At 53.1% G+C, this 14,093-nt stretch overlaps 1 gene segment (V, D, J or C); it reads left to right on the top strand.

The window, feature by feature from the left end:
• LOC140390499 (Ig heavy chain C region-like) overlaps nucleotides 1-14,093 on the top strand; it is a 74,630-nt gene that overhangs the window by 43,497 nt on the left and 17,040 nt on the right. The window contains 1 exon segment of the C gene segment in view: nucleotides 8,034-8,354. Coding sequence covers nucleotides 8,034-8,354 — 321 coding nt within the window.

Genomic DNA, 14,093 nt, shown 5'->3' with positions numbered 1-14,093 from the left:
GGGGGAGGGGGAGTTACCGAGTGTTTGGGATGGGGAGTTACTTAGTGCGGGGAGGGGGAGTTACTTAGTCCAGTGGATGGGGAGTTACTTAGTGCGGGGGAGGGGGTGTTACTTAGTGCAGGGGAAGGGGAGTTACTTAGTGTGTGGGAGGGGGAGTTACGTAGTGTGGGGGAGGGGGAGTTAATTAGTGCGGGGGAGCGGGAGATACATAGTGTGGGGAAGGGGGAGTTACTCAGTGTGTGGGTGGGGGAGTTACTTAGTGTGTGGGAGGGTGAGTTACTTCGTCCAGTGGATGGGGAGTTACTTAGTGCGGGGGAGGGGGAGTTACTTAGTGCTGGGGAGGGGGAGTTACTTAGTGCGGGGGAGTGGAAGTTACTTAGTGCTGGGGAGGGGGAGTTACTTAGTGTGTGGGAGGGGGAGTTACGTAGTGTGGGGGAGGGGGAGTTAATTAGTGCGGGGGAGCGGGAGTTACTTAGTGTGTGGAGGGGGAGTTACTTAGTGTGGGGAGGGGGAGTTACTTAGTGTGGGGGAGATGGAGTTACTTAGTGTGTGGGAGGGGGATTTACTTAGTGTGGGAGAGGAGGAGTTACTTAGTGTGGGGGAGGGTGAGTTGCTTAGTGTGGGAGGGGGAGTTACTCAGTGTGGGGGAGGGGGAGTTACTTTGTGCTGGTGAGGGGGAGTTACTTAGTGCGGGGAGGGGGGGTTACTTAGTGTGGGGGAGGGGGAGTTACTTAGTGTGTGGGAGGGGGAGTTACTTAGTGTGGGGGAGGGGGAGTTAATTAGTGCGGGGGAGGGGGAGTTACTTAGTGCGGGGAGGGGGAGTTACTTAGTGCGGGGAGGGGGAGTTACTTAGTGTGGGGGAGGGGGAGATACTTAGTGTGTGGGAGGGGGAGTTACTTAGTGTGGGGGAGGGGGAGTTACTTAGTGCGGGGGAGGGGGAGTTACTTAGTGTGTGGGAGGGGGAGTTACTTCGTGTGGGGGAGGGGGAGTTACTTCGTGTGGGGGAGGGGGAGTTAATTAGCGCGAGGGAGGGGGAGTTACTTAGTGTGGGAGGGGGAGTTACTCCGTTTGGGGGAGGAAGAGTTACTTATAGTGGGGGAGGGGGAGTTACTTAGTGCGGGGAGGGGGAGTTACTTAGTGTGGAGGAGGGGGAGTTACTTAGTGTGGGGGAGGGGGAGTTACTGAGTGCGGGTGCGGAGGAGTTACTTAGTGTGTGGGGAGGGGGAGTTACTTAGTGTGGGGGAGGGGGGGGGTTACTTAGTGCGGGGAAGGGGGAGTTACTTAGTGTGGAGCAGTGGGAGATACTTCGTGCGGGGAAGTTACTTAGTGTGGGGGAGGGGGAGTTACTTAGCGGGGGGAGGGGGAGTTACTTAGTGCGGGGAGGGGGAGTTACTTAGTGCGGGGAGGGGGAGTTACTTAGTGTGTGGGAGGGGGAGTTACTCAGTGTGTGGGAGGGGGAGTTACTTAGTGTGGGGGAGGGGGAGTTACTTAGTGCAGGGGAGGGGGAGTTACTTAGTGCGGGGAGGGGGAGTTACGTACTGTGGGGGAGGGGGAGTTACTTAGTGCGGGGAGGGGGAGTTACTTAGTGTGTGGGAGGGGGAGTTACTTAATGCGGGGGAGGGGGAGTTACTTGGGGGAGAGGAGGAGTTACTTAGTGTGGGGGAGGGGAGATAATTATTGCAGGGGAGGAGGAGTTACTTTATGCGGGAGAGGGGGAGTTACTTAGTGCAGGGGAGGTGGAGTTACTTAATGCGGGGGTGGGGGGATACTTAGTGCGGGGGAGTGGGGATACTTAGTGCGGGGGAGGAAGAGTTACTTAGTGTGGGGGAGTGGAGTTACTCAATAAGGGGGTGGGGGAGTTACCGAGTGAGTGGGAAGGGGTGTTACTTAGTGCGGGGGATGGGGAGTTACTTAATGTGGGGGAGGGTGAGTTACTTAGTGCTGGGGAGGGGGAGTTACTTAGTGCGGGGGAGGGGGAGTTACTTAGTGCGGGGGAGGGGGAGTTACTTAGTGTGGGGGAGGGGAGTTACTTAGTGTGTGGGAGGGGGAGTTACTTAGTGCGTGGGAGGGGGTGTTACTTAGTGCGGGGAGGGGGAGTTACTTAGTGTGGGGGAGGGGAGTTACTTAGTGTCTGGGAGGGGGAGTTACTTAGTGCGTGGGAGGGGGACTTACTTAGTGTGGGGGAGGGGGAGTTACTTAGTGCGGGGGAGGGGGAGTTACTGAGTGTGGGGAGGGGGAGTTACTTAGTGTGGGGAAGTGGGGGTTACTTAGTGTGGGGGAGGGGGAGGTACCTAGTGTGGAGGAGGGGGAGTTACTGAGTGTGGGGAGGGGGAGTTACTTAGTGTGTGGGGAGGGAGAGTTACTTAGTGTGGGGGAGGGGGAGTTACTGAGTGCGGGGGCGGAGGAGTTACTTAGTGTGTGGGGAGGGGGAGATACTTAGTGTGGGGGAGGGGGGCTACTTAGTGCGGGGGAGTGGGAGTTACTTAGTGCGGGGTAGTGGGAGATACTTAGTGCAGGGGAGTTACTTAGTGTGGGGGAGGGGGAGTTACTTAGTGTGGGGGAGGGGGAATTACTTAGTGGGGGGGTGGGGGAGTTACTGAGTGTGTGGGAGGGGGAGTTACTTAGTGTGGGGAGGGGGAGTTACCGAGTGTTTGGGATGGGGAGTTACTTAGTGCGGGGAGGGGGAGTTACTTAGTCCAGTGGATGGGGAGTTACTTAGTGCGGGGGAGGGGGTGTTACTTAGTGCAGGGGAAGGGGAGTTACTTAGTGTGTGGGAGGGGGAGTTACGTAGTGTGGGGGAGGGGGAGTTAATTAGTGCGGGGCAGCGGGAGATACATAGTGTGGGGAAGGGGGAGTTACTCAGTGTGTGGGTGGGGGAGTTACTTAGTGTGGGGAGGGGGAGTTACTTAGTGTGGGGAGGGGGAGTTACTTAGTGTGGGGGAGATGGAGTTACTTAGTGTGTGGGAGGGGGATTTACTTAGTGTGTGGGAGGGTGAGTTACTCAGTGTGGGGGAGGGGGAGTTACTTCGTGTGTGGGAGGGGGAGTTACTTAGTGTGTGGGAGGGTGAGTTACTTCGTCCAGTGGATGGGGAGTTACTTAGTGCGGGGGAGGGGGAGTTACTCAGTGTGTGGGAGGGGGAGTTACTCAGTGTGTGGGTGGGGGAGTTACTTAGTGTGGGGAGGGGGAGTTACTTAGTGTGTGGGAGGGTGAGTTACTTCGTCCAGTGGATGGGGAGTTACTTAGTGCGGGGGAGGGGGAGTTACTTAGTGCTGGGGAGGGGGAGTTACTTAGTGCGGGGGAGTGGAAGTTACTTAGTGCGGGGGAGGGGGAGTTACTTAGTGCTGGGGAGGGGGAGTTACTTAGTGTGTGGGAGGGGGAGTTACGTAGTGTGGGGGAGGGGGAGTTAATTAGTGCGGGGGAGCGGGAGTTACATAGTGTGGGGGAGGGGGAGTTACTCAGTGTGTGGGTGGGGGAGTTACTTAGTGTGTGGAGGGGGAGTTACTTAGTGTGGGGAGGGGGAGTTACTTAGTGTGGGGGAGATGGAGTTACTTAGTGTGTGGGAGGGGGGATTTACTTAGTGTGGGAGAGGAGGAGTTACTTAGTGTGGGGGAGGGTGAGTTGCTTAGTGTGGGGAGGGGGAGTTACTCAGTGTGGGGGAGGGGGAGTTACTTTGTGCTGGTGAGGGGGAGTTACTTAATGCGGGGAGGGGGAGTTACTTAGTGTGGGGGAGGGGGAGTTACTTAGTGTGTGGGAGGGGGAGTTACTTAGTGTGGGGGAGGGGGAGTTAATTAGTGCGGGGGAGGGGGAGTTACTTAGTGCGGGGAGGGGGAGTTACTTAGTGCGGGGAGGGGGAGTTACTTAGTGTGGGGGAGGGGGAGATACTTAGTGTGTGGGAGGGGGAGTTACTTAGTGTGGGGGAGGGGGAGTTACTTAGTGCGGGGGAGGGGGAGTTACTTAGTGTGTGGGAGGGGGAGTTACTTCGTGTGGGGGAGGGCGAGTTACTTCGTGTGGGGGAGGGGGAGTTAATTAGCGCGAGGGAGGGGGAGTTACTTAGTGTGGGAGGGGGAGTTACTCCGTTTGGGGGAGGAAGAGTTACTTATAGTGGGGGAGGGGGAGTTACTTAGTGCGGGGAGGGGGAGTTACTTAGTGTGGAGGAGGGGGAGTTACTTAGTGTGGGGGAGGGGGAGTTACTGAGTGCGGGTGCGGAGGAGTTACTTAGTGTGTGGGGAGGGGGAGTTACTTAGTGTGGGGGAGGGTGGGTTACTTAGTGCGGGGGAGGGGGAGTTACTTAGTGTGGAGCAGTGGGAGATACTTAGTGCGGGGAAGTTACTTAGTGTGGGGGAGGGGGAGTTACTTAGTGGGGGGGAGGGGGAGTTACTTAGTGCGGGGAGGGGGAGTTACTTAGTGCGGGGAGGGGGAGTTACTTAGTGTGTGGGAGGGGGAGTTACTCAGTGTGTGGGAGGGGGAGTTACTTAGTGTGGGGGAGGGGGAGTTACTTAGTGCAGGGGAGGGGGAGTTACTTAGTGCGGGGAGGGGGAGTTACGTACTGTGGGGGAGGGGGAGTTACTTAGTGCGGGGAGGGGGAGTTACTTCGTGTGTGGGAGGGGGGAGTTACTTAGTGTGGGGAGGGGGAGTTACTTAGTGTGGGGGAGGGGGAGTTACTTAGTGCGGAGGAGGGGGAGTTACTTAGTGCGGGGGAGGGGGAGTTACGTTCTGTGGAGGAGGGGGAGTTACTTAGTGTGTGGGAGGGGGAGTTACTTAATGCGGGGGAGGGGGAGTTACTTGGGGGAGAGGAGGAGTTACTTAGTGTGGGGGAGGGGAGATAATTATTGCAGGGGAGGAGGAGTTACTTTATGCGGGAGAGGGGGAGTTACTTAGTGCAGGGGAGGTGGAGTTACTTAATGCGGGGGTGGGGGGATACTTAGTGCGGGGGAGTGGGGATACTTAGTGCGGGGGAGGAAGAGTTACTTAGTGTGGGGGAGTGGAGTTACTCAATAAGGGGGTGGGGGAGTTACTTAGTGCAGGGGCAGGGGAGTTACTTAGTGCAGGGAAGGGGAGATACTTAGTGCGGAGAGGGGGAGTTACTTAGTGTGGGGAGGGTGAATTACTTAGTGTGGGGGAGGAGGAATTACTCAGTGTGGGGAGGGGGAGTTACTTAATGCAGGGGAGGGGGAGTTACTTAGTGCAGGGAGGAGGAGTTACTTAGTGCGGGGAGGGGGAGTTACTTAGTGCTGGGGAGCTGGCGTTACTTATTGCGGGGAGGGGGAGTTACTTAGTGTGGGGAGGGGGAGTTACTTACTGTGGGGAGGGGGAGTTACTTAGTGCGGGGGAGGGGGAGTTACTTAGTGCGGGGGAGCGGGAGTTACTTAGTGCGGGGAGGGGGAGTTACTTCATGCGGGAGGGGGAGTTACTTAGTGTGGGGGAGGGGGAGTTACTTTGTGTGGGGAGGTGGAGTTACTTAGTGTGGGAGGGGGAGTTACTTACTGCGGGTAGGAAGAGTTACTTAGTCTGGGGGAGGGGGAGTTACTTACTGTGGGGGAGGGGGAGTTACTTAGTGCGTGGGAGGGGGAGTTACTTAGTGCGGGGGAGGGGGAGTTACTTAGTGTGTGGGAGGGGGAGTTACTTAGTGCGGGGGAGGGGGAGGTACTTAGTGCGGGGGAGGGGGAGTTACTTAGTGTGTGGGAGGGGGAGTTATTTAGTGTGGGGGAGGGGGAGTTACTTAGTGCAGGGGAGGGGGAGTTACTTAGTGTGGGAGTGGGGGAGTTATTTAGTGCGAGGAGTGGGGAGTTACTTCGTGGGAGGGGGAGTTACTTAGTGTGTGGGAGGGGGAGTTACTTAGTGCGGGGAGGGGGGAATTACTTTGTGTGGGGAGGGGGAGTTACTTTGTGGGAGGGGGAGTTACTTTGTGTGGGGAGCTGGAGTTACTTATTGAGGGGGAGCAGCAGTTACTTAGTGCTGGGGAGTTACTTAGTGCGGGGGAGGGGGAGTTATTTAGTGTGGGGGAGGGGGTGTTACTTAGTGTGGGGGAGGGGGAGTTACTTAGTGTGGGGGAGGGGGAGTTACTTAGTGTGGGGAGGGGGAGTTACTTAGTGTGGGGAGGGGGAGTTACTCAGTGTGGGGGAGGGGGAGTTACTTAGTGTGGGGAGGGGGAGTTATTTAGTGTGGGGGAGGGGGAGTTATTTAGTGTGGGGGAGGGGGTGTTACTTAGTGTGGGGGAGGGGGAGTTACTCAGTGTGGGGGAGGGGGAGTTACTTAGTGTGGGGAGGGGGAGTTACTTAGTGTGGGGGAGGGGGAGTTACTTAGTGTGGGGGAGTGACTTAGTGCGTGGGAGGGGGAGTTACTCACTGTAGGGGAGCGTGAGTTACTTAGTGTGGGGAGGGGGAGTTACTTAGTGCGGGGGAGGAGGAGTTACTTAGTGTGGGGGAGGAGCAGTTACTTAGTGTGGGGAGGGGGAGTTACTTAGTGCGGGGGTGGGGAAGTTACTTAGTGCGGGGAGGGGCAGTTACTTAGTGTGGGGGAGGGGGAGTTACTCAGTGTGGGGGAGGGGAGTTTCTTAGTGTGTGGGAGGGGGAGTTACTCACTGTAGGGGAGCGTGAGTTACTTAGTGTGGGGAGGGGGAGTTACTTAGTGCGGGGGAGGAGGAGTTACTTAGTGTGGGGGAGGAGCAGTTACTTAGTGTGGGGAGGGGGAGTTACTTAGTGCGGGGGTGGGGAAGTTACTTAGTGCGGGGAGGGGCAGTTACTTAGTGTGGGGGAGGGGGAGTTACTCAGTGTGGGGGAGGGGAGTTTCTTAGTGTGTGGGAGGGGGAGTTACTTAGTGCGGGGGAGGAGGATTTACTTAGTGTGGGGGAGGAGCAGTTACTTAGTGTGGGGAGGGGGAGTTACTTAGTGCGGGGGTGGGGAAGTTACTTAGTGCGGGGAGGGGCAGTTACTTAGTGTGGGGGAGGGGGAGTTACTCAGTGTGGGGGGAGGGGAGTTTCTTAGTGTGTGGGAGGGGGAGTTATATAGTATGGGAGGGGAGTTATTTAATGCGGAGGCGGGGGAGTTATTTAGTGTGGGGGGGGAGTTATTTAATGCGGGGGCGGGGGGAGTTATTTAGTGTTGGGGGGAGTTATTTAATGTGCGGGAGGGCAGAGATGGTAATTTGAACTCTCTGTGCCAGTGTAATACAAGAGGGTTGCCTTGTGGTGCAGAGGATATTGTCCCTGTCTCCAAGCCAGAACCTTTGGGTTCGAATCCCACCCCAGGACTGATGCCCAAGGAAGGTGTGTTATCAGAGGTTAAACAATGCCAACCTGCAACTCCTTCCACACTTGCCAGTGGCTGGAGGTAAGATTGGGAGTGAGTCCTTGCCAGCCACACTTGATGTGGAGTGGTGCTCCCTCAAGCTATAAGGCCCCAGCGACAGACTAGCGACCCCTTCCAGGAATAGCTCGCCATGGAAACAGATATAAGTCTGTCTTCGTCCACGCGAGGTGCAGAGACACCCTATCAGATGATCTGGTGACATCAGCTGGACTGCTCCCGATGTCGTCAATACAGCTGTAATGTTAATTGAAACCTGCCAGTTGGGGCAGCACGGTAGCACAGTGGTTACCACTGGGTCACTGTCTGTGCCGAGTCTGCACGTTCTCCCCGTGTCTGCGTGGGTTTCCTCCGGGTGCTCCGGTTTCCACCCACGGTCCAAAGACGGGCAGGTCAGGTGGATTGCCCATGGTAAATTGCCCTTAGTGTCCAAAAAGGTTAGGAGAGGTCATTGGGTTACAGGGATAGGGTGGAAGTGAGGGCTTAAATGGGTTGCTGCAGACTCGATGGGCCAAATGGCCTCCTTCTGCACTGTATGTTCTATGTTCTATGAATCTCAACATGACTCTCCAGGAACTTTGATGGTAATTGTGGATGGAGTCAAAAAGCAGTGACGGTCCCCGAAGGGTCTCCTACATGTAAGTATATAGTTTCTATTTGGTCGTGCTCGTTGGGACGTGATTTTGATTTGACCTTTTGTTGTGACACCAATTGTGATTGGTCTCCAGAGCGGTACCCAATGGAGCCAGCGCTTTATGTTCTATCGCCGACCTTCGAAGAAATTGACATGACGGCGAAAGCGACCCTCGTCTGCCTGGCGGCTGGATTTTACCCAAAGGACATTTCTTTCCGCTGGTTCGTCGATGGCAGCCCCGTGGTCGATGATGTGACAAGCTACCCACCTGTTCTAAATATAAATGGAACCTACAGTGCGCAGAGTGACTTGACGTCAACTGCACAGAAATGGAACCACGGCTCTGTCTATTCGTGTGAGATTCAGCATGTGTCGGTGCCTGATGGGATCGTGCAAACCATCAATAAAACTCTGGGTAAGAAGACACGGTTTGGTATAGCAACAACGTTCATGGATAAAGAATCAATAATGGAACCATGTTGTGATAGAGTGGAGAAAATGGACTATGCGCTCAATCCGGCAGTCAAAGTAGTGTCGAGTTAACAGTCGGTTAAGTGCAACGTTTGACCATTATGTGAGTAAAGAGCAGTTTGAGAATAACTAAAGTCACTGTAAGAGGGGTTTTAAATAGTGAGGAAATAGTCTTGCTGCAGCTCAATGTTACAATATGGAACCTGCTTTCCGGGTTCATAATATCCCAATTGTACAGCAGACATTAACGATGTGACTGGCTGGACAAGGTTAAGTTACCAAATCAATATGAATGAGGCACTGCTTCAAATGCTGACAGAGTGAATTTGGGCAGTAACAACAGGATAGAAATTCATCCTGGAACTGGAGAAGAACAGGTGATACCCAAGCACTGACTGCCTGTTTCCCCATCTGCACCATATCGGTGCATTGATCACCTGTTTTCCCATCTGCACCATATCGGTGCATTGATCGCCTGTTTCCCCATCTGAACCATATCCTTACATTGATCGCCTGTTTCCCCATCTGATCCATATTGGTGAATTGATCGCCTGTTTCCCCATCTGCACCATATCCTTACATTGTTCGCCTGTTTCCCCATCTGAACCATATCGGTGCATTGATCGCCTGTTTCCCCACCTGCACCATATCCTTACATTGATCACCTGTTTCCCCACCTGCACCATATCGGTGCATTGATCGCCTGTTTCCCCAACTGCACCATATCCTTACATTGATCGCCTGTTTCCCCATCTGCACCATATCGGTGCATTGATCGCCTGTTTCCCCACCTGCATCATATCGGTGCATTGATCACCTGTTTCCCCATCTGCACCATATCGGTGCATTGATCGCCTGTTTCCCCATCTGAACCATATTGATGCATTGACCGCCTGTTTCCCCATCTGAACCATATCCTTACATTGTTCGCCTGTTTCCCCATCTGAACCATATCGGTGCATTGATCGCCTGTTTCCCCACCTGCACCATATCCTTACATTGATCACCTGTTTCCCCACCTGCACCATATCGGTGCATTGATCGCCAGTTTCCCCACCTGCACCATATCCTTACATTGATCGCCTGTTTCCCCATCTGCACCATATCGGTGCATTGATCGCCTGTTTCCCCACCTGCATCATATCGGTGCATTGATCACCTGTTTCCCCATCTGAACCATATCGGTGCATTGATCGCCTGTTTCCCCACCTGCATCATATTGGTGCATTGATCGCCTGTTTCCCCATCTGAACCATATTGGTGCATTGATCGCCTGTTTCCCCACCTGCATCATATTGGTGCATTGATCGCCTGTTTCCCCATCTGAACCATATCGGTGCATTGATCACCTGTTTCCCCATCTGCACCATATCGGTGCATTGATCGCCTGTTTCACCAACTGAACCATATCGGTGCATTGATCACCTGTTTCCCCATCTGAACCATATTGGTGCATTGACCGCCTGTTTCCCCATCTGCACCATTTCCTTACATTGATCGCCGGTTTCCCCATCTGCACCATATCGGTGCATTGAACGCCTGTATCCCCATCTGCACCATATCGATGCATTGATCGCCTGTTTCCCCATCGGCACCATATCGGTGCATTGATCGTCTGTTTCCCCATCTGCAGCATATCGGTGCATTGATCACCTGTTTCCCCATCTGCACCATATTGGTGCATTGATCGCCTGTTTCCCCATCTGCACCATATCGGTGCATTGATCGCCTGTTTCCCCATCTGCACCATATCGGTGCATTGGTCACCTGTTTCCCCACCTGCATCATGTCGGTGCATTGATCGCCTGTTTCCCCATCTGCACCATATCGGTGCATTGATCGCCTGTTTCGCCACCTGCATCATATCGGTGCATTGATCACCTGTTTCCCCATCTGCACCATATCGGTGCATTGATCGCCTGTTTCCCCATCTGCATCATATCGGTGCATTGATCGCCTGTTTCCCCACCTGCATCATATTGGTGCATTGATCGCCTGTTTCCCCATCTGAACCATATCGGTGCATTGATCGCCTGTTTCCCCACCTGCATCATATTGGTGCATTGATCGCCTGTTTCCCTATTTGAACCATATTGGTGCATTGATCGCCTGTTTCCCCATCTGCACCATATCCTTACATTGATCGCCTTTTTCCCCATCTGCACCATATCGGTGCATTGACCGCCTGTTTCCCCATCTGAACCATATCGGTGCATTGACCGCCTGTTTCCCCATCTGCACCATATCGGTGCATTGATCGCCTGTTTCCCCATCTGCATCATATCCTTACATTGATCACCTGTTTCCCCATCTGAACCATATTGGTGCATTGATCGCGTGTTTCCCCATCTGCACCATATCGGTGCATTGATCGCCTGTTTCCCCATCTGCATCATATCCTTACATTGATCACCTGTTTCCCCATCTGAACCATATTGGTGCATTGATCGCCTGTTTCTCCATCTGCATCATATCCTTACATTGATCACCTGTTTCCCCATCTGCACCATATCGGTGCATTGATCGCCTGTTTCCCCATCTGCACCATATCGGTGCATTGATCACCTGTTTCCGCACCTGCACCATATCCTTACATTGATCGCCTGTTTCCCCATCTGCACCATATCGGTGCATTGATCACCTGTTTCCGCACCTGCACCATATCCTTACATTGATCGCCTGTTTCCCCATCTGCACCATATCGGTGCATTGATCACCTGTTTCCCCATCTGCATCATATCGGTGCATTGATCGCCTGTTTCCCCATCTGCATCATATCGGTGCATTGACCGCCTGTTTCCCCATCTGAACCATATCGGTGCATTGACCGCCTGTTTCCCCATCTGCACCATATCGGTACATTGATCGCCTGTTTCCCCATCTGCACCATATCGGTGCATTGATCACCTGTTTCCCCATCTGCACCATATCGGTGCATTGATCGCCTGTTTCCCCATCTGCACCATATCGGTGCATTGATCGCCTGTTTCCCCATCTGCATCATATCGGTGCATTGATCAACTGTTTCCCCATCTGCACCATATCGGTGCATTGACCGCCTGTTTCCCCATCTGCATCATATCGGTGCACTGATCACCTGTTTCCCCGTCTGCACCATATCGGTGCATTGACCGCCTGTTTCCCCATCTGCATCATATCGGTGCATTGATCACCTGTTTCCCCACCTGCACCATATCGGTGCATTGATCGCCTGTTTCCCCATCTGCATCATATCGGTGCATTGATCACCTGTTTCCCCATCTGCACCATATCGGTGCATTGATCGCCTGTTTCCCCATCTGCATCATATCGGTGCATTGATCACCTGTTTCCCCACCTGCACCATATCGGTGCATTGATCACCTGTTTCCCCATCTGCACCATCTCCTTACATTGATCGCCTGTTTCCCCATCTGAACCATATTGGTGCATTGATCACCTGTTTCCCCATCTGCACCATATCGGTGCATTGATCACCTGTTTCCCCATCTGAACCATATCGGTGCATTGATCACCTGTTTCCCGTTCTGCACCATATCGGTGCATTGATCGCTTGTTTCCCCATCTGCATTATATCGGTGCATTGATCGCCTGTTTCCCCATCTGCATCATATCGGTGCATTGACCGCCTGTTTCCCCATCTGAACCATATCGGTGCATTGATCACCTGTTTCCACATCTGCACCATATCGGTGCATTGACCGCCTGTTTCCCCATCTGAACCATATCGGTGCATTGATCACCTGTTTCCCCAACTGCACCATATCGGTGCATTGATCGCCTGTTTCCCTATCTGAACCATATCCTTACATTGATCGCCTGTTTCCCCATCTGCACCATATTGGTGCATTGATCGCCTGTTTCCCCATCTGAACCATATCCTTACATTGAACACCTGTTGCCCCACCTGCACCATATTGGTGCATTGATCGCTTGTTTCCCCATCTGAACCATATCCTTAGATTGATCACCTGTTTCCCCATCTGAACCATATCCTTACATTGATCACCTGTTTCCCCATCTGAACCATATCCTTACATTGATCGCCTCTTTCCCCATCTGAACCATATCGGTGCATTGATCGCCTGTTTCACCATCTGAACCATATCCTTACATTGATCACCTGTTTCCCCATCTGAACCATATCGGTGCATTGATCGCCTGTTTCCCCAACTGCATCATATCCTTACATTGATCGCCTGTTTTCCTATATGAACCATATTGGTGCATTGGACGCCTGTTTCCGCATCTACACCATATCCTTACATTGATCGCCTGTTTCCCCTTCTGAACCATATTGGTGCATTGATCACCTGTTTCCCCATCGGAACCATATCCTTACATTGATCGCCTGTTTCCCCATCTGAACCATATTGGTGCATTGATCGCCTGTTTCCCCATCTGAACCATGTCCTTACATTGATCGCCACTTTCCCCATCTGAACCATATTGGTGCATTGACCGCCTGTTTCCCCATCTGCACCATATTGGTGCATTGACCGCCTGTTTCCCCATCTGCACCATATTGGTGCATTGACCGCCTGTTTCCCCATCTGCACCATATCAGTGCATTGATCGCCTGTTTCCCCAACTGCACCATATCGGTACATTGATCGCCTGTTTCCCCATCTGCACCATATTGGTGCATTGATCACCTGTTTCCCCATCTGCACCATATCGGTGCATTGACCGCCTGTTTCCCCATCTGCACCATATTGGTGCATTGATCGCCTGTTTCCCTATCTGAACCATATCCTTACATTGATCGCCTGTTTCCTCATCTGCACCATATCCTTACATTGATCACCTGTTTCCCCATCTGCACCATATTGGTGCATTGATCGCCTGTTTCCCCATCTGCACCATATCGGTGCATTGATCGCTGTTTCCCCATCGGAACCATATCCTTACATTGATCACCTGTTTCCCCATCTGAACCATATTGGTGCATTGATCGCCTGTTTCCCCACCTGAACCATATCCTTACATTGATCGCCACTTTCCCCATCTGAACCATATTGGTGCATTGATCGCCTGTTTCCCCATCTGGACCATATCCTTACATTGATCGCCTGTTTCCCCATCTGCACCATATCGGTGCATTGATCGCCTGTTTCCCCATCTGCACCATATCGGTGCATTGATCGCCTGTTTCCCCATCTGAACCATTTCGGTGCATTGACCGCCTGTTTCCCCATCTGAACCAAATCGGTGCATTGATCGCCTGTTTCCCCATCTGAACCATCTCGGTGCATTGACCGCCTGTTTCCCCATCTGAACCAAATCGGTGCAATGATCGCCTGTTTCCCCATCTGAACCATATCAGTGCATTGATCGCTGTTTCCCCATCGGAACCATATCTGTGCATTGATAGCCTGTTTCCCCATCTGCACCATATCGGTGCATTGACCGCCTGTTTCCCCATCTGCACCATATCGGTGCATTGATCGCCTGTTTACCCATCTGAACCATCTCGGTGCATTGACCGCCTGTTTCCCCATCTGAACCAAATCGGTGCATTGATCGCCTGTTTCCCCATCTGAACCATCTCGGTGCATTGATCGCTGTTTCCCCATCGGAACCATATCGGTGCATTGATCGCCTGTTTCCCCATCTGCACCATATTGGTGCATTGACCGCCTGTTTCCCCATCTGAACCATATCGGTGCATTGATCACCTGTT

Source organism: Scyliorhinus torazame, chromosome 14, assembly GCF_047496885.1.
Source record: "Scyliorhinus torazame isolate Kashiwa2021f chromosome 14, sScyTor2.1, whole genome shotgun sequence".
In the NCBI taxonomy this organism is placed as follows: domain Eukaryota; kingdom Metazoa; phylum Chordata; class Chondrichthyes; order Carcharhiniformes; family Scyliorhinidae; genus Scyliorhinus; species Scyliorhinus torazame.
This window is presented reverse-complemented; position numbering and strand designations above follow the sequence as displayed.